General features: G+C 49.5%; 1 protein-coding gene across 6 annotated transcripts in view; it reads right to left on the bottom strand.

Moving 5' to 3' along the window:
• Positions 1-20,640, bottom strand: part of PISD (phosphatidylserine decarboxylase) — a 36,597-nt gene that overhangs the window by 5,223 nt on the left and 10,734 nt on the right. For 2 of the 6 annotated variants that reach the window (XM_072983320.2, XM_078381900.1), the window contains exon 4: positions 420-656. In XM_072983320.2, coding sequence (XP_072839421.2) covers positions 420-656 — 237 coding nt within the window. Of the gene's footprint in view, positions 1-419; positions 657-6,652; positions 6,819-8,639; positions 11,080-15,513; positions 15,848-16,361; positions 16,512-20,640 lie in introns of those variants that run through there. The other 4 variants (XM_020799090.3, XM_020799091.3, XM_078381901.1 and 1 more) reach the window with 4 other exon arrangements.

Raw genomic sequence — 20,640 nt, 5'->3', positions numbered from 1 at the left:
AACGCATATGGAACCTGTTCAGCTTCTTCTCCTGCCGTGCACAAAAGGTCCAGGACTCCCTGCAGGACAGGAGTGTGCTCAGGACACAGGCTCTATAGATCTGGATCTTGGTCTATGCCATCAACTTCTTATTAAGCCTTACTCTCTTTGTGAGTCTCAGCAGAGGACCAAATATAGCGGACTCACCTCCTTGCCCCCGCAGAAGGCATGAGGGGCCTTTCTGAGTGATTTCTTCTTTAAAATCCAATTTTGAGGAGTGAGGGAAGTGGCAGTCCCACAGCACAGATGGCCAAAGAGCTACATCTCCCGTTACGCCCACGTGCCAGATTTCACACAGCCACCCACCCCTGGTTCAAACCAAGGGCCACCTTCTCCCCCAGCCCAGCCCAGCCAGCTTCCCACACTTCTCTGCAACTTACCACACTGTGGAAGCCGCAGACCGGCCGGGCCTGGGGTTTCAGTTTCCGCCTGAAAAACTCGCTGAGGTTTCGGTAGTGATGGAGGTCTTCCACCGCCGCCTCCTTCATGTTGACCCCAAAGGTCCAAATGTACAAGCTCAGCACGGGCTTCCGGAGCCAGGTGGGCAGCTCGACGCTGTTCAGGCGCCCCCAGGCTCGGGAGAGGAGTCGCGTGGGCACCGATTTGTACAAAGAGACCTGGCAAGAGGAGAAGCAAGAGGTGAAAGGCGGGCGGGCAGCGTTCCGTATCCACCTTCTGCTTGCTCATCCGAAACATCCTTAGAGCCTCCTTATTATTGATTGATTTAAGATATTTATGCCCTGCCTTCTCCTCAAGTGGATGTTTGTATGGGGTCTTTAAAAATCTAAGGAAAGTTGTCAAAGGTGGCAAGGAGCTAGTTATAGGAAAGGATTACCCTCCCACCCGCCTTCCACTGATAGACAGAAGAAGGAAGACTGGCTATAAACAGAGGCAATTTAAGGCTAAATTAAATTGACCATTTGGGCAACATGGGGGGGGAGGCTCCTGTTTTGCTTTAGTACTGAAAAGCTCCTAATCTTAATTTCTCTCCTCACAGTACGAAAAACATAAAACAGGAAATTAGGCACAAACACCCTGCAGACAAACACAGAAGCAAACACACAGAAATGCCCACCCAACAAATATTCCTTCCTTCCTTCCTTCTGTCCGAAACTCCTGGGACTGTCCTCCCAAGGCTCTAGCCCGCTTCCCCGTCTTTGGCAAAGAGGGAAAGGAGCCCCCGCTGCCTCCTTGGTACAGAGATACTCTGATCCTACGCCAGCCTTAAGGAGGATGGGCTGGGGGAGCTTTTACCGCACAACAGCGCCAGCCTCGTTCAGGGAAGGGCCCCGATCCTTAGCATATCCCGCAGGCACAGGGTAGTCTGCATCCACCCTACGGGGCCGTGGGATTTATCGGTTGGGGAGGGCAGGCCTTTGAATGCTCTGCTAGAGACGCTCTTGTGTACTTTCCAGTATTTATTTCAGCACAGGATTCAAAGTTCCTCGGCCACACACTAGAAATCCCATGACTCCCCAGGACAAAGACAGGACAGCCAAGGTGGCCTCCGAGGGATCCCATGTGTAGTTCTATGATATTCAATAAGCCACCCTTTTTCTTTCTCCCTACTGCCTCTACCAGTAGGTAATACAGACAATCCATCAAGAACGGCGAGACAGGTTTGCTAAGCAGTGGGCGGCTGCTCTTCCTACCTGGAGCCAGACCCACAGAATCAACTGCCAAATTATAAAAGGATAAGGGGAACCCCACTGGTCTAATGACCAGATTGTGTCTGCAGGAGCTCTCGCGGGACTTCCTGTCTTTTAACAAGCCTTCAGAGGCATCCAGCTGGAAGGCCCACCTCCCACCCACGCCTCTCTTCCTGGGTGAACCTCCCCTGTGTTCTCGTTTCAGCGACGAGCAAGAACACTCAGGGGAGCATCCTGGGCGACTTCCTTCCAAATGGAAGGAAGTCGCTCAGGAAAGCCATCTGCGAGCTGTGGGCAATAATTACAGAACAGAATGTGCGCCACGTCCCTGTTCCTCTTCCCTCTGATGCTGAGCACGAAATGGATGCCACTCAGCCGTAGCCTTTCATGAGCAGGAATACGGGTGCCTCTCCCTCTCGAGTCCAGAACTGGAAGCTCCTCAAATGCACACACTTGTAGACCTGAATCTATACAAGCCAGTTTGGTGTCCCTCCCCTTGAGGAAAGTGGACGACCACTCGAATCTCCTCCTCCAGAGGTTTCACAGTCCAAGAGGAAGGAAGGGCCCAGGCGTGAAAAGGAGTCCTGGGCGCATTTGGTCCGACCAGCCCAGGCCAACGGGGGGGGGGGGGCTCGGCGTTCCTTGAAGTCCTGCCCCTTTGCTCCCGTTATGGGCAGGAAAGGGGCTGAGGAGAAGATCGGCTGCAGACTGGCTCTCCAGGCCTCAGGAACAGGTCAGCTCTCCTCAACGCCAGAAGAAGATGACCCCTCTTCAGTCATGTCCTCCTTCCTTCCTTCCTTCCTTCCTTCCTTCCTTCCTTCCTTCCTTCCTTCCTTCCTTCCTTCCTTCCTTCCTTCCTTCCTTCCTTTTCCTTCCTTTTCCTTCCTTCCTTCCTTCCTTCCTTCCTTCCTTCCTTCCTTCCTTCCTTTCATTTTTTTACCAGCTGCTCTGCTAATGTTGTCACAACAGAAAGACTGAGGAGAAATGTGGGATGCAAACTATTGCTCTGTCTCCTGCAAGGTTAGGCAGCAGAAACACTGAATATCAAATAGGATGGGATGTAGGTCAGGAGAGGGAGAGAACCGGTTAAACAATTTTGGGATAATCTGGAGTTAGCAAAGCCTGACGAAATTGCTGTAGCTAATTCCTTTAAATCCCCTCTCATTAATCCTGGAACTTTGGCATTCCTCTCCAGGGACACTAAAAGTAAAGAAAATCTCTGTGGAGAGCAGGAGGAAATGGCTGAGATTTGAAAGAGTCAGTAAGCTTGTAGGTTGTTTTAAAAAAGGGGGAGGGGGGTTAAGGAGGAACCGGGCATTGCCAGTGACAGAGAATGGATCGGCCAAGAGCCAACAGCAGCAAGATAATCCCCTGCAAGGTAAGGCTCTTGTGTTCGTCAGATTCGTCCCAAGTTCATGCACAATTTGAGAGAGGGACTGTTTGCTGAAAGGGTGGGAAGGCTAGGGAGGAGCTTTGAACACCCAGACAGACATGCGCCTCTCCCTGCCCCCTGGAGGAGTCACTGCCTCTCAGGGGTGTTGTGAGGCGACAGAAGGAAGAAGAGAGCCAGGCACACACACAGTGCCCCGAGGGGAGAGGAGGAAAGGCTGGTCTTCAGCAAAAGAAATCAAGGACACCCGCCTGGAGGCCCAAAGCCAACAAGCATCAATGCACACCCAGCTTCCAAAGAGCCTTCCTGAAGCGAAGAGGCCTTTCTTCTGAGTCTTGAAGGCTCAGCATGGTGCCGTGAAGTGGTGTGGGTCAAAGAGGGCTCCTTCCCTGCAGACCCACGTAGGAGCCCCACACAGGGTCTAGAGCCCCACGCATGGGGTCTTCTCCTCACCCTGCAGGTGGAGACACGTCTTGCAGAACATCAGCCACGGAGAAGTCCACCTGGTCAAGTTCCCAGAAGTGGCCACATTGTCCGTTTTTTTTAAAAAGGGTCCGTGGTGGACTTACTCATTTATGGCTAAATGGTCAGCTGGGTTCCGTTCTTGGGTCGGCTCTGTTTTGTGATAGCCTAACCTAATTTATTTACAAAGGCATGTCGACTGCTTGGAGACAATCCAGAAAAAAAAGAAGAAGAAGAAAAGGCAGGATAGGAACGTTTCAGCAGAATAAAACGCACATCATGGAAATACTAGCCAGAATTGCTCAGAACATCTCATATACAACTCAGAAGAGCACCCAACTGGTTTTAAAGTCTCGCTCAGAAAAGTTCTTAAGGCCGTCCTCTTGATGGGAGGGAGGGAAGAAGTAAGGAAGGCCCCCTCTGTGGTGGCACGGCACCTGGGGCTGACTCACACTTTCAGCAGGGGGATTACCAAGCAAGAAGCGAAGAAGAAGCAAGAAGTGGCTTTCCCCATCCACCAGGAGACCTGGGGCACTGGGGACAAGCCTGGCCCCATCTGTTGGCCAGGAAAAGAGGGCAGACACAGAGGCCCACGACTGATACTCTCTTCTCGCCTGCCTGCCTGCCTGCCTGCCTGCCTGTTCTAACTCAGGCTGCTCCAGGACTCTAGAAACCAGTAGTGGTGGTGCTGGTGAGGATGCTTGAGTTCCACCCCACGCCCTGCTGCAAATGAAAAGAGAAGCGCTGTAGAGAGAAGAACTGCTTGGTCCCTTCCAGACAGAAATGCTCCCTTTGCTGCTGGCACTCCAGAATTAGGATAAGGGGGCTGTTGCCCCAGGCAGGCAACCATTCGGCCCCCAACAACTCAGACAACCCGAGTGAGAAAGCAAGCTCCTTTAAGGGGACACCTTAAAGACTAACCCATTGGTTGTGGGTCAGCTCTCATGGGCCAGAGTCCATTCCATCACCTTGGCTGTCTACGGCACAGTTTCTGCACTTAGTGCCACCAGTTGCCGCAGCTACTCCCACAGACCTGCTCCTCCTGCTGAGGTATATCAGTGGCGGCTCGCTACTGGCACAGTAATGCTAGGCAAGCAACAAGGGCGCTCTTCCTAAAGGAGGAAGCGGGAGCCCAGGGAGAAACGCATGGCACTGCCCAGCAATCAGGGCCCCGAAACAGCAGCCTCCCACCATCATGGCCCCTCCTGCTGCCTGAAGAGCAGGCCAGTGGGCGGCTGTGTCACTGCACATGATTTCAGGAAATCCAGTGTCCCAAATTAGGAGGTTTTTAAATAAATGTCCTTTCTTGTCTTGAAGGAGGACGTTTCTGTCACTCATCAGAAAATCCTGAAAAGAAGAGATGCAGGATGAACCTCAAGGGGAGCGGTCGAGGAAACAGACCACTAGCAACGAGTCTTCCTTTCTTGGGGCTGCCTGAGGATCACAAAGAGATCCGCCCCTTGCAAGCACTTCCTTCCCCTTCTGTTCAGCTGAACTCCTGCTCTGCCCGTGGGAAGCCAGGAGAAGCCGCTCTCTCTCTCTCTCTCTCTCTCTTTGGACAAAACCAATACCCAACATATTGAAGACAAGGAGAGCACTTAGTCAATGAATCGCCCCGGATGCCCCTCTGAACCCACCGTTCTCTCTCACAGTTGAGTTAACACCTGAAAGGGGTATTTGGAACAAAATAACAAAGCTCATGTGGCATCTTTAAGAGCGGTGGCTCCAATGAGAGCGTGAGGCTTGGAAACTGAGGGGCAGATGTTGAAAGCAGGCGGCACAGGGGAAAGAGGCCCTTCCATGACCGCCCGGAAGTCAAACCTGCCACTCTGCTCAGCACATATGGCATCTCCAAGACAACCAAGCTCGGTCAGAATGGCACTTCTGAGAAATGGGGGCCAGGGAAGGAGCAACAGGGAGGGGGAAATCAGGTCTGCCATCTGAGCAGGAAAGGGGCCCAAGCCGCTCTGTCTCTCATACAGGCTGAAATTGACCCGTTGAGATGGGAGGGTCAAGAGCGTCTCTCAGCTGTCCAAACCTACATTATAGGAAGGATGTAAGGATAACATTGTCGGAGCATGATTTAAGTGCCACCCTGAGCTCCTTGGGAAGACAAAGGTTACAGTCGGAGGCTCAATGTAATTCAAGCAGATGCAATGAAATCCAACAGGGCTTTAGCTAGTGGTAGGACTTGCAGGAATACCATTCATTGGGTCTACTCTAGTTGGGGCTGAAACTGAACATGTTCCCACAATTCCCTCCTTTCTGTTTAACTGAGTCTCGGTAGAGATTCAAAACAAAGATCGAACGAAGGAAGAAAGGAAGCTTGAAAGGAACCGTTGGTTCCTACTCCTACCCTTTACAAAGATCAAGCCGATCATTTTCTACAGATAAAGGTTCCTATTCACCTTGTTATCACTGGCTAAAGTAAAAGGAAGGTGCCACTAGAAAGGCCTCCTGCTTCAGAATTCTTTCCACCCCATAAAAAACACAGACTAAAATACAGATGCAATGTCCCCACAACCCCAGGACGGCTCAGGCACAGTCCAGTTTGGTTTTTCAGCAGAAGAAAAATATTTCCCCCAGCCCTTGACCTTTCCACCGACAGGTTCAGCAGGAAAGTCCGGGCCCAACAACAGCAGCGTTTGCACAAGGCGACACAAAGGAGGCCTGAAACACGGCTGGGGTGAAGCCAACAAGGCTGCTTTCCCCCTCAGCAGCCCCAAACCACAAGGGAACAAACCATCTCTTCCCTCCTTGCATCGCAAGGAAGGGGGCCTGGCTTCGCATGAATTTCAGCTCACCCTCACTCCCTCTGTGGAGTCTGCGCACCATTTCTGCTCACAACCGAGCCACCTGCCCCATGTGTGACATTGCCTGCTAAACGGAAAACCTCCCCAGCCGCAGAAGCTTTGCTACAGACAAGACGAGGACAACACAAACAAGACATGAAAGACAACGAGAAGCCTCCCCTGACTTCTCTCTCCTTCGCTGCAGGCTAGGCCAGCTCCAGCCTCTTCTGCTCTCCCTGCCCACGGGCATCCCTCCTCCTCCTCCTCCTCCTCCAGTCAAGGGTCCCAGAGCAGCCCAGTACAAACCTGCAAGCACTTACCCTGCTCATAGGCCTCCATCTCACTCTGGTCAAGGGTTTAAGAGCACCAAAAGGCAGAAGGTAATAGAGAATAGTCAGAGGCCAAGAACGGAGTTTCAGAGCAGGCCTAGACATACAGCTCAGCTGGCCCAACCTCCGCCTCAGGGCCAGCTGGGGAAATTGCAACCTGTAGGATCACACACACACACACACACAAACACACAAGATGGTCAGCGCCAACCCGAGTTGCCATGTGCTGGCTCTTGAGAACCACCCGCTTGCAGCCTCCCGGCAGAAACACCATCCCCAAAGCAAGCATCCAGACCGCCTCAAAACCAAGCCTGAACTAAACACAACGTCACTGCACCAATGCACCCTCAGGCTCTGTTTCTGTTTTTAAGGGGGGGGGATTGTCTTGTAAGGGGAAGCTGGTAGCTACCTGGTCCACACTCGAGTTTGGAGACGGTGTTGGTAAAGCCTTCTCCCACCACGCCCAGGACAGCCAGCAAGGGCTGCTGTGAGACGAGAAAGCACCCGGGAACCCACCCACGAGGACTCGGAAATTGCCGGCCATAAAAAGGGAGCTGGGATGGGGAGCTAGAGAGGGCATGGCTCAGCCCAGATAACCCACGGCTGGCTGGCTGGCTGGCTGGCTGTCTGCAGTCCCTCCTAGGCTGCTGCAGAATGAAGTCAGCATGGCCGGCAGCCTTCTTCCCTTGGGGCTCCCTGGACAGGGAGCATTCCTGAGGGCCTCTCCAGGAAATAACCCCTTCTCTGCTATGACACAAGAGAGAGGCACGCAGCCCCCACACGGCTGGCCCCTCAGAACACGAAACCTCAGCAGCAAAGCTGCAGCGGAAGGGCCTCTATGGATGCTGTTAACCGTTAAGAGGTAGCCAGATGGCAGCCCGGGGACAGATCCTTCAGCCGTCTCGGTGGCACACCTTTTTCTCTTGGCTGGCAACTTCCACGATGGTCTAACACGCGGCAGAAATGGAGGGGCAGCAGAACACGTCATAGGGAACTGGTGGGAGCGGGGACATCCTCCCCATTAAGAGAGACGAGACACGCTCTCACGCTCGCTCTCTCTCTCTCTCTCTCACAGGAAAGTCCCATTCCCCTAAGATCCCACAGGCCCCTGCGATGCAAAGGGACTGACCTCACCACTGATTCTGAAAGGGGTGCATAAGGAAAACAACAGCTCTCCCTCCACCTCTCATGTAACTTAGCTCCAGGGCTGGAGCCAAAATTCAACCCACATTCGCTCTTCTCGAGGGAAGGCACTTCAACCCAGTGAGCCTTACCCAAGGGACCACCTGGTAAGCCTCTCCCTTGCCAGGACATTCCTTTGCAAAGACTACCTGGAGCCTGGCGCTGATGGGGGCGGGGGGGGGGGCGGGGAACCCTGCTTGTTTGCTAATGCCAGGATCTGGGCTGAGACTGAAACCTCAGGAAGAGGTGAGTCCTGAGCAGATCTCCCTGAGGACTCCCAAAATTTGCAACATGCCAAAGGCCCAGAGAGGCCGTTGGGTTAAGACTGCCAGCCGGTGGGGAGAGGGCGTCCCTCCGAGGCCACGGGGCTCCTCTTCTCTCGCCTCCCGTCTCCGTCTCCCCCCTTTTCACTGCAGACGATGACAGGCCAATCCCTGCAGAGCTGCAGCCTGGCAGCTAGTCGTAAAAAGCCTCTTGCCTGCCACCCCCTTCACAGCCTTGTTTTCTAAAGATTTCCACTCCAGCCCACCCACCTGGGCCCGCTGGCCCCATTCCTCTCTACAGGGCATGAAAGATGGGGGGGGGGAACCACCCCTGGCTCCACTGCCTGCCTCTCCCCCACCCCACCCTCTCCTCCTCTGCCAACCAACTCTATAAAGAGCTTTAAAGCAATTAGGCCAAACAAAGGCTTTGCAGGCAGCTGCCACTCTTTCTTCCCTCCCTCCCTCCCTCCTTCCAGCACCTTCTTCTTGCAAAGCAAAAGACCCGCCGCCGCGCCCGCCGCCAGACGATATACCTGAATCGGGCTCTCCTACTGGGGCTGCCCCCAGTGGGGCTGGGGTTTTCCAGCTGTGGGTGCTGCTCCCCCGCACAGCTGCCGCTGGCGCCACCGCTGCCCGACTGCAGCCTCCGGACATGAATTTTAACTTTGTGGAGGTTGCAGCAAGAGGAAGGAGGGTTAGATAAAGCTTTGCAGCATCTCACCATTTCCCTGAGTGCAGCTCTGGTCCCTGCAGGGCGCTGGACTGACACATCCTTGGCTTGTGAAGCTCAGTCTCTCTCTTTTTCTCTCTCTCTTTCTCTCTCTCTCTTATTTCAGCAAAAGAGGCCAGATGCACCGTCACCGCCAGGTCCCAACTTCCCCCGCTGGGTTTTCCTCCGATTTGCCCCTCTCTCTTGCCCTCTCAGGACGGGCTCAGCTATCACAAACAAACAGGCATTGTGTCACCGCTGTGCAGCATCCTTCTGCGGAGACAAAGGAAGCAGCCCCCCCTCCCCCTGCACACACACAGGCTGTGCTCTGAGAGTCCCGGCTTCAACCGGGGGCTGCCATGGAAGCTGGGCTCCGCTCAAGAATGCCAGAGCTGTCGGGGACTGGGGCTGTATTGTCTGAGGCGCAGCTCGTCAGTGGCGGTGGCGCACATCTCTGCTGAGAGGCAGCCGGGCTGAATGCAAGCCAGCCAGCCAGCCAGCCAGCCAGGCTGGGAGGAGGGGGAGGCAATTCCCAGCTTCCACTCTGCATTGCAGTAACTCCAGCTGCACCAGTCCTGGGCTGCTGCACGCTCAAGGCTACCGGCGGCAACGTGCACGCTGCCAGCCAGAGAAACAACGGTTCCTTCCTGCACAGCCCAGCCAAGAGACAGGAGGCTGTGGGGGGGGGGGGTGGCTGGGGGAGGAAGGAAGGAGGGAGGGCACCCATGTCCCCTCCCAGACAGCAGGGAAGGGCCCTCACCTAGGGCCCTCAGGAGGCGATCTAGCCCAGGCTGCACAGATAGAGGAGGCTGTGGGAAGATACTTCTCTGCAATGCAAAGTTCTGGGATAATCTTATTGCATATTAGAAAAAAGCAAAACACAGGCAAAAAAACAACAACCCACCACTTCATGGTACCTTAAAGACTAACTAGAGTGGTCCATCGGTCCAGATAGGCAGCGTATAAATCAAATAAATAAATGTCAGCTTTCATGGGTCCAATCTACTTCCTCAGACCTAAGAGTGAGACTATATGACTGTCACATTTATACTTGGCTCCAAGATCAGGTAGGGACACAGGCGGGTCATGACAGTCACATAGTATCACTCCAACGTCTGAGGAAGCGGACTGGACCCACAAAAGCTCACATTAAAATATAGCTGTTGTCTTTAAGAGGCCACAATATTTTTGTCTCTTGTGTTTTCTTTTGTATTACATTGCTTTGTTTAGTTTGGTTCGGCACGCTTGGGCAGACTAACACAGCTACTTCTGGAAAAACTACTATGAGATCTATAGAACATTTTAGCAGCAAAGATGATTCTGCAGAGTTTTTATAGCACACCTGATTTGTAACTTTTTAGTGACCCAACAGAAGCATTGCTTTTGCTTTTACAAATGGATCAGCAAAGCGAGGAAGAGGAAAGTCTTTCTGCTTTTAGACATACTTCCATTTTGGCTCTGGTTAGTTTCTGTGTCAGTACTATTATTTTATGTATTTATTTAAAATATTTTAAATACATTTCTCTCCTTTTAAAGGGCTCTAGTCAGCTTACATCATTAAAAGACAATATTTAAAGGCTAAAAACAGTATGCAAATATTTAAAAAGGTTCAAAAAAGTGCCACACAGTAAAACAAAATCAACACCAAAAGCAAATTCAAAGAAACAAGGCACAACAGCCCATTTAGAAAAACCCTCTCAGACAGCTGGTCACTGAGGGAAAGCCTGTCTGAAGAAAAAGGTCTTTTCCTCCTTGCGGAAGGATATCAAAGATGGGGCCAGCCTGGCCTCCAGTGGGAGGGAGTTCCAGAGCCTAAGAACAGCAACAGAGAAGGCTCTCCTCCCCCCTGTGTCCCCACCAATCACAACTGTGAAGGTAATGGCACCATCCTACCATCTAAAAAGGCCGTCTTGGGGAACCTCACCAGTATCTCCTCCTGCACAAGGAAGCATCCCTGACATCAGTGAAACTTACAAAAGGGCCTGGGTTTCATCAGCAGCAGGCCAGAATGCTTCCTGATGGATTACCACCAGCACCAGGAATGACAAGATTTCGCAACATCATATTTGAAAAGAGACCGAAACAAATGGTAGCTGCATTCTAGAAAATATAACCACTGTATATCTGAACACACACACAGACACACAGAAGGTTCCCCTGCCCCCACGCCAGCCTTAAGACCCTGATCGCTTTCTTTCTTTCTTTCTTTCTTTCTTTCTTTCTTTCTTTCTTTCTTTCTTTCTTTCTTTCTTTCTTTCTTTCTTTCTTTCTATGAAAACTAAGAAACAAAAGAACAGACAAATAAACAAATAAAATACAACAATTATACAAAAGCAAAATTGAAACAGAGTTCTCCCTCCAACAAACCTAGACCTTGTCCTTTTTTTCAAGGATCCCCCTTCCCCTTCCAAAACATATGAAAATATGTGCCGGTTTTCTGGCATCCCGTCCAACACAACATAGAGTATTTTTTATTTGGTTGATTTAGTTTCACTGGAGTTAGGTACCATCGGCAAACGATCTTGGCATCTCAGCACACTGGAGGTTTCTCTGGGCTCCCTGGCTACAGCGGGATAGAAAGAGTGCTTCCCAGGGCGCCAGGGACTGTTTTGGTAGACGTCTGCATGATTCTGTGGGCTCCTTTCATAAACAAGCTCAGGCAAAAGCCTAAGAAGCAGATGGTGGACAGAGCAAGATCCTGGAGGAAGGACTGCAGACCTCCTTTCTTGTCCTCAAATTCCAGACATTCAGAGGCTCCTACATGCAAAGAATTTGCTCAGCATTTTCTCCCCCCCCCCACACACACATCTTCTCCCTCCGAGAGCGCACCTCCTTGTTCGCCTCACATACAGAAAACGCCATTTAAATTGCCCTTTCAGTCTGTGCTTCTAAAAACAGATGCCCACCCGCTGTTCCTTAACAAAGCAGCCTCTGGAGCATGACCAGAGACCACCTCCCCCTCCCCAAACTGAAAAGCACGGGAGAAAAAACCCCAAGGAGGATGATTGGTCTGGAGCACCTCGGATGCCTAGAGACCTGCCAAAGGGAAATGCCTGCTTCTGGCACAAGTGGGAATCCTGTCTTCAGGCTCACGGTTCAGAAGAGGGGTCTAGCCGGGCAATTCCACCATCCATTAATGCAGGGCTCAACACAGGAGGAGGGGCTCAGCAAGGCCTGGAAAACTACTGCCCCATTCTTTTGAAGGGGGGGCGTCCAAGATGGCATTCGAACCTCTCCATTTCTCTCCTGTGGATGCAGAGCTGCCCCAGTGGCTCCATCAACAACATTAGCTTCCCCTGAATCCACCAAGAATCCAAGTTGGAAATAAAGCAAACAAGAATTGTCTGAAGCATAAACTTCCAGAGCACAAATTACTGCCTAATAATGGGCAAGTTCCTTAGCCAGGAATACCAGCTCCACTGCCTGCCATCAAATCATATCAGCATCAAACCCTTTCACCTCTTCTAATCGTCCCTCAGCTCGAAAGTCTGAAAACACCAGGGGTGGAGATTTACCAGCATTGAAGATTTGAATTAATACTTAAGGGTACTTCAAGCTGAAAGAATAGAAATAAAATCAAGACTCTGTGTACCAGGTGTCACGTAAAACAACCATTCTGCATACAAGTTCGGGAGACAGGACCAGAGTGTTGCACTTCAGGGGCAATCCCTTAAATCAAGCACTCTTCCTTGCACATAGTAGGTGTTCTGGGGCCTATACCCTTGCACTCATAGAAGAACGGTATCTGTGCAGGATTCAAGAACTGCATCAGACACATTGGGCAGATGTTATGTCCATATTAGCTGAAGGGTGAATGTGCCTAAAACCGACTCTTCTGCCTTCACTCTTTCACCATCAAATAGTCCTGGGGGAGAAAGGCGGATGCTCTATCCCTAGATTCCTCTCCCCTCTTCACAGCTGTTAGTGACCTCAGACTGCAAACTCAAACATCAATCAAGCACAAGGCTTTTTGTCTCTGCCAGCCAAGGAAAGAGACACGCAATTTAGTTTCCTCTTTTCCAGATCCTATTACAGATGCAACTTCTGCAGGAAATTAAATTGTACCATTCTTTAAAAAAACAAATTTGAATTCCACAGGAGCTGGAGTCAGAAACCTGTCCTTAAAAGAAATATCTTCCTGAAGTATCCACTAAGCTGAAAGCATGACTCCCTCTTGTCTATGGGTTTTTACCTCATACAACATGAAAAAGTAGAAAGCTTACCTTCATGTGATGTTCTCTGAGTGGTCATTTATTTTCTTTTAAAAAAAATATTTTTGCCCTGGCTCTCTCCTTAAAAGGACCCAAGGCAGCTGACATCATTAAACGACAATACTTAAAGCTAAAAACAGTAAGCATACAAATGCTAAAAAAGATCAAACAAGTAGCACACTAAAAAAAGGCCAACAAAAGAAACACCAAAAACACATTCAAAGCAAACAAAGCACAGCCATCTGATTAAAAACCCTACTTAGGCAGCCAGTCATTTAAAGGAAACCTTGCCTGGAGAGAAAGGTCTGTCTGCTTGCAGAACGACAGCCAAGATGGGGCCAGGCTGGCCTCCTGTGGGAGGGAGTTCCACAGTCTAGCAGAAAAGGCCCTCTCCCAGGTCCCCACTCAACATACCTATCAGCTGTACAGGATTATTCCAGATGGGACCTTTTCTAGAGTTAAAGTCCAGGAGCAGAGACAGACAGGCCTTTCCCTTCCGAAGGACAGCTTTCTCCTCTGAGCATCTTTTGAGGAGAGAGGCAAGTGCCCCCAGGGACAGAGCAGGAAACCACAAAGGTTGCCCCTCCTCAAAGCATGCCTCTCTCCCGTCACAGAGAGAAGGGCCTTGCCACCCTCTTGAGAACCCATCCATGCACCTCACTCAGAGACACCCCAAAGAAGCACAGCGGGAGGTTCACTCTGGGTCAAAACACCCCATAAAAAGTCAGAGACTTTTGTCTGGCTCCTTTTGTTTTGTTTTTGATTATTAAGAATTCATGTTTCTGTTTCCTTATAGAAATGAAAGAGTCTGCTGCCGTTTTTACTCCTTGCCACAGAAGCTCTGATAGACTGCCAGTCTTGCAAATACCAAAGGGTTGCTCTGCCTAGGAGCCACATGGCCTCAGAACGGCTATAGGAGCCACCAACACTGAATCCCATTCCCTGATTTTAAGTTTTTTCCAACATCAGACTGAACTCGTGAACTTTTCTGCCACCTGCAGGAAAGGACAGACTTATTCTATATCCCCCCCCCCCCCAAGAGCCGCCATCGCCCCAGGAATGGAGCACAAGAAAGTAGGGAGGGAAAGAGAAATCTCCACAGCGTATCACTGCTGACTCATCGGTGAGGATCATGATGGCTCGACCATGCCCAGCCTGTGATTCTGTGAAACCTGTCCCGCTTTTCCAAACCTGAGACAGCACCTGCAGTTCAACTTTCTGCTAAAGGAAACTCTGGCAGAGACCCCTGGAACATTCTTTCACTTCCAACTCACAAACCTTTGATAAACACGGATGACTCAAAATGGTACAAAATCGGAATAGCTGGTCAGCTAAACTGACTATCCAAGTGGGAAGATGTTACGACTTACAAGAACTTCCCTAATCATTCCCAGTAAATAAACAAAATCCTTGCACATGGAAATCTAGCCTGTCTGGGTGACTTAGCATCCTTCCCCCTGACTTGCTACATTTCCACGGGAAGGGGATTTCTTTGACCAAAGGAGCATAAAAAGATGCGAGATGGTACAGAGAAGAAACTACCACTTCACAGTTTATGTTTATGAGAGCTAGGCCAGAGTCTCTTCACAGGCACAAGTTTAAGTCCTTCCTCCAAAAAATAAAACTTCACTCATAGTTTCCTTGCAGATTCTTTGCGGCAGTTGATTAGAAACCTTGTCTCACAAAATCAGGGCTGTGATGGGCTACTGAAGAAGGCACCTTGGGTTCAAGATAACACTCCTCACTATCTCTCCAAGGATACTGTAACTTCTTGGTGCAATCTGGGCTTTTGTTTTGTTTGGAGCCTACCGCTCCCCAACCATCTCTTTTTAAAAAGTTGAGACAATAGAAGTTATTTTGACACAAGAGAAAAGAAATGGAAAATATTTTCAATCAATGCCAGGAGGACCCTTTCTACTGCTCCTGAAAAGGCTGCCTCCCTTTATGACAACCACATTAAGCAACTTCACAGCAGAGTTACTACAAGGGCAGAACGTAAATGATTAACTTCATAAGCAAAAACCATTTATAGGTTTACTACCCATGTCTTAAGCAATCAGATTGGTGGGGAGAAAAGAGCTTTCCACAGCTTCCATCTCTGCATACCTCTCTGTTCAGGGGTTGACTTGCCTCCCCACCCCACCCCATTTAAAGCTGACCTATAAAATTAATTTATCATTAGGCAGCACAGGATCTCCTATTTCAGGCTTAGCTAGAAACTGTCATTCCTGTAGAATAATGACAGACTAATATATTTGAATCCTAGTCCTTTCCTACTCAATTATAGGTACTTTATTGAAGAGGTCTTCGGACCATTTCAAATAAACACAAACTGCTCCAAAGACTCCCAAGGTAAATATCCATGGCATATGGCACAAAGGCTTGCCATGACTCAAGAGAAACATCAAACAGGCATTATAAGCAGGGATGCAAGTTCACCGTCATCAACTAAAGACTCTGTATTTGTTCTGAAGACCGTTATTTCACCTGATGCAGACTGATGCCACAGGTCCAAAGAAGCCCAAAAGGAGGTGGTGGGTGAGCCCTTCTCAGGAGCCAGAGCAGCTTTGGCCTGTGTGCGCAGCCTCGGTACCCTTGCTGGTACTACTAAACAAAAAACAGGAACATCCAACTGCCCCTTTCAACAGCTCATGTTCCAGCGAGAACTCTAAAGGGCGTCCCTTCCCCATGAAAGACAGAGCTTACTTCCCAAACTGGCCAGAACACACCGTGGGCTTCTTTAAGAGGAGGAGACAAAGAGGCCGGGAAGGCCGGCCGGCCGGGCCGGGGAGAGTAAGGCGGGAGGGACTCAAGTCCCGTGACAGTCTTCCTCGCTGGCGGCTGGCGGGAAGCAGATATCACAGGCTGAAGAAAGCAAGACAGCCGGGGCTAGTCAGCAGGAAGCAACCGATGAATCAGCCTCCGGGGAGATGGTTTCCCAAAACTTTTGTAGGCGTTGCTTTTGAGCAGAAAGGCAGCCCCTCTTCCGCTGCAGGAAAAACACTGAGCTGGGTGACCATTACATTTCCTACTGAACAGTGAAGGAAACAGCCCCGCATCTTGGGTCTGTCTTTCTGGTAATCGAGTAAGTTGAACAAAGACAAGAAAGTTTAGCATCTGGAAAAAATAATACTAGAGAAGGTTCCCGGAGGCCACAAACTCATTCCTAAAGGAAATCTCAGATTACCTCCCCACTGTGGTCTTGAACGGGGTCTAAGGTGAACCAAGTAAACAAAACAAAGTGCCATCTAAGCACAAGCCAAAGCTAGGCTCAAATCATTGTAAATGTGTGTGCTATGGAGAGAAAGAGTAGGAATTCTGGTAAGTTTAGCTACCCGATCTGCTTTCCAGAGCCCGCGAAGAAGCACCTCCACCAGGACCAAAGAGCAGGCTTTGCTCAGCGTCTCTCACCCGTCCCAACACCAGCTACCCCTCAGGTCCTCGAGAGACACTCAGGCACAGAAAACTCTTTCAGCAAACCTTGTCTCCAGCCTTTTTATAGGGCCTGCAGGGAGTGTGTGTGTGTGTGTGTGTGTGTGTGTGTGTGTGTGTGTGTGTGTGTGTGTTTGTGTGTGTGTGTGTGTGTGTGTACTGGTAAGGGGGAGAGAACAAGCCCCTCCTTCCATCCAATTAAGCTCCTTTTACTCCTATTGCCAGCCCAAGCCAAGCCAAGCCAAGCTAAACTTCCCCAACTTTAGAGGGTAGGTGGGCAACACTCTGACTTTAAACTAGTGGCTTCTATGTTTTTATCAGTCAAAAGATCAACAATCATTTCTATTTGCTATTGTATGAACAGATACCAGATATCGGCTACACACTTCCTGTCCGGACAGGGACATCAAGTTCTCCCAGGAGAGGGAGATTGCACAAGCTGCGACCCCCCCCCCCGCCGACCAGAACCAGCCAGATGTCAGGAGAGGGGCTAAAAGCACACACAAACACACATACATGCACAGGAGCAAAATCTGGCACTATCTCTGTGGCAACTCGGTAGGGCTGCACCTGTATTAAACTTTTAAAACACAACAAATTGAGCAGGTAACAGATAATAAGTTTAACGGTGGCATGGCTTTAGTTTGGCTGGTCGCCTCCCGGCACGTTCCATTAACCCTATTCTGGGCCAGGATCTCTCGCAGCAGGTGTGTTATTACTACTACACCCGGTGCCCTCTTGTCAGAGATGGCCACGTCATTTGTATGAACACAGAGCGCTGGCCAGCTTGTGTCCTTCCCCTCGGCTGAGTACAAGCTGCCCCAGAAAGCCTCCTGGCAATTCCCAGAGAGGCCAGGGTCTAAATACAGCCTGGGACACCAGAGTGCCAACCCAGAGACGTGGCGGTCAAGGCTCAACTGCCCCCTCGGGCTGCCCGCAGCGTACCCAGGCTTGGATGTCACTTTGAAATGGCGCCAAAGGCCACTGGGTTCTCTTAGCCCTGCCCCACGTGCTTGTCGATCAGACCTTCTGAATCTGACTCTCTTAAAGGAAAATAATATGCCTGGGATGGAGGAGAAAAGCAGCAGCAAACTACCCCCTCTTCTTGGTCCCAGCAGGGCTTATGGTGTGTCCCATACATGAGAAATCTAGCGCTACACACAAAGCACAGCCGTGAAGACGCTTGCCTTTGTGTTGCCTCTGAAGTCTGACTGGTGCCAAGCAGAAACCTTTTTATCTGTCCAAACAGGTTACAGCTTCCCATTTATGCACCGTTTTATTCAGACGTGAGTGATGAACTAGGACTCAAAGTGACTTAGGGTCAAATGTGAAAGCTCTCCAAATGGCTTTGGGCCTGCCATGCTCTCTCAGTCTGGCCTACCTCATGGGGTTGTTGAAAACAAGGAGGAGAACATGAAAGGCAGAGTAGAAACATCTCACATAAAGACAAACACAAACACACACACATTAGTAAGTATGTAACAAAAGAAAAGTTTGCATCTTATAATCAAAACAAATAACAATGTATTTAGATGGGCTGGGGGGGGACTCTGGGAAATCCTCACATTTATACCATGCATCTCCAGAGTCATACATAAATACACTGTTTGCCAAAAGGAATGGGGGGAAGGAGTAAGAATGAAATGTTTTCTAAAAATATTTGGGAAAGGGGGGGGAGAAACAGCACCCAATATTTTTAAGAGGGGGCATAAAAAACCCAGCACCTTCCAAAGCGGCCTGGCTCAAAGCAGAAAGCTGCTCTGTCGTCCATGTGATGTGTACACAAGCACATTCTCTGCTCAAGGATTCCTTGTGTAAATCCATGGAACAAGAAGGAACAACCCGGGCCGAATCCTCCTTATCTTGGACCCTTTGGACTCCACCCGTGGACCTGCTCAGGAAGCGCTCCTTGGCTGCGCCTGCTTCCACCCAGTCAACGCCGGCCCGAAAGGCAGCCCCTGGGGGCCACTCAGCTTTGTGTGCACAATGAGATCCAGCGACTGGCAACAAACCGTCTTCAGGAGAATTACAAACACAGCCATGGAAGTGGATGAACCAAGCACAATAGCTTCCTTGTACAGTAATGAACAGATCGGCTGGGGAAAGGTCCGCCTCTCTAACGGCACATTCCTAAAATTTGTTCTCCCAAAACAAAAGCGCTTCAGACAGTGTGGCTAAAACACGGCACCTGTCCAAAGCGCTGCCAGAAAAGCGGAAACATCAGCACGCAGGCTTGAGAGCCAGTGGGCTGTTTTCTCCTGCTTACCGTCAGAGCAAGAACAGTTAAAAGCTTTTGTGACAAAACTTCCAACTCCAGTTCTGCTTTGGGCCTTTCATCAGAATTTGTTTCAAGTCATTGCTGCTTTCTACAATGAGATGGTGTCCTTTGCATATTTTAAAATACTGATGTTTCTTGTTTCAATTGTCACTCCTCCTTCATCTCAATTTCATATGATATGCTTTCCTTTTGATACGGTCTCTGCACATACTGAACAGAGAGGGAGATAAAACATACCCTTCTCTGCCCGTTTTGCCTCTATACGCATCGTGTCCTAACAGTTGTTTCTTGTCCACAATAAAGGACAACGTGCATGACGGGTAGCAAGTGCGGAGGGACATCCACTTCTTTCTGAACAATCCGCAGCTTTGCATGATCCACCAAATCAAAGGCCTTCCCGTAGCCTGTGAAGCATAGATTCATTTTCTTCTGAAATTATTTGGTGTATTCCTTCAAGCCAGAGTGAAAAACAAGCTACAGTTCTTTGGTTTACTAACATTTGTTAGTTCTTATTTATAGTTTGGGTACTCATTTTGAAGCAAAACAAGCTGATTTATACTTTCTAAAACATGTGGATTGTTATTTGTCTGTTTTCATGCATCTTGGAATGTTGTGGTATATTCAGCTTAAAAGCTGTATCGCAATGCTTACCTTGAGTCTAAATGCATGCAAAATTATGCAGCTGAGGATAAAAGACATTCAAAACTTAGTTTTGAGAGATCATGTATGTAAAATTCTAGTTTTAAAGTTTTAAAATAGCACCCATTTTCATTTACTTAATTTTCAGACTATTATGGAAGAAGTAAGCAGGGATTTAGGAATAAATCTATGCAAAAAAACTGACAGAGACTGGAAACAGCCTGAGCCATCCTGTCCTACTGATGTATCAGTATGAAGAGCAAAGCTCAAGGTGACAAGAGGGAAGGAAAAATCTTCACTGAGAAACGCTGACATCTTCCCCCACAACTGGGGTCAAATGTGACCAGACTTAGTTCTTTCTCCTATGTTGTGGCGGCAGTACGGCTCTAAAGTTAAAGTTGTCTTCCAGGCTGCAACTACGACAGGAAGAGAAAGCTGTTCTCCCTTCTGGACAGCTATCTCCTCAAAATCACATTTGGAGGAAGAAAGAAAGGAACAGAGAAGCGGATTTTGATGCTTCCGAGCTGAAAAACAGCTGGAAGGGAAAGGGTCAAGCGGCTTCTATCCACCTCTGCTCAAACTGCTGCTTTGGATTTTTTAAAAAGATGGAGGGGGTAATTATTACATCCTTTACAACATCTAGGGTGGCTTTAAAGGAAGGCTGATGCCTAATCATTTAATGCTGGCACGCGGTAGATCACTAATACTTTTCATAAATGGAGAAATGGGAAATTTAGGGTTCTTAGACCTTGTTAAGAGAATTCTTACCGAGAAATTAGTTAATTAAACAGTTAGCCCTTTCTACCAGCTCTCCCATCCATGCAGTTCAGTGGTTCACAAAGCACTTTTTGACCCTGATTGGCCACCCCAGCTGGATGTCCTCTGAAGGTTTACCACAGAGGGCCTACACAATGGTTACTTCCATCTGACAAAACTGGTTCCAAGAAACCCAGGCCACAGCACGTTTTCCTCTTCCTCCTACGATGGGCCATGTTGCTACCCCTTGGAACACGCCTCATCTGTGAATTTCTGCTCTGTGTTCTCCCATTCTCTTACAAAAGGAAATGGTAAATCACCCAATTCCAGTGCAATTAAAAGTTTTCAAAACTGAGGACAAACTTCAAGGCAAGGCTCACCAAGGGCGCCTCCCACAGACTCACACTGGCATCTTGAGGCCACTCCTATCATTGCAGGGAACTCATTCCCATCCGTCTAGATCCAACTCTGCAGCCAGCTCTCACCTCGCCATTTCAATGCAGTGCCTT

The sequence above is a fragment of the Pogona vitticeps genome, chromosome 14 (genome assembly GCF_051106095.1).
Source record: "Pogona vitticeps strain Pit_001003342236 chromosome 14, PviZW2.1, whole genome shotgun sequence".
In the NCBI taxonomy this organism is placed as follows: Eukaryota; Metazoa; Chordata; class Lepidosauria; order Squamata; family Agamidae; genus Pogona; species Pogona vitticeps.
Note: the sequence above shows the minus strand (reverse complement) of the source record. Positions and strands in the feature narration are given on the sequence as shown.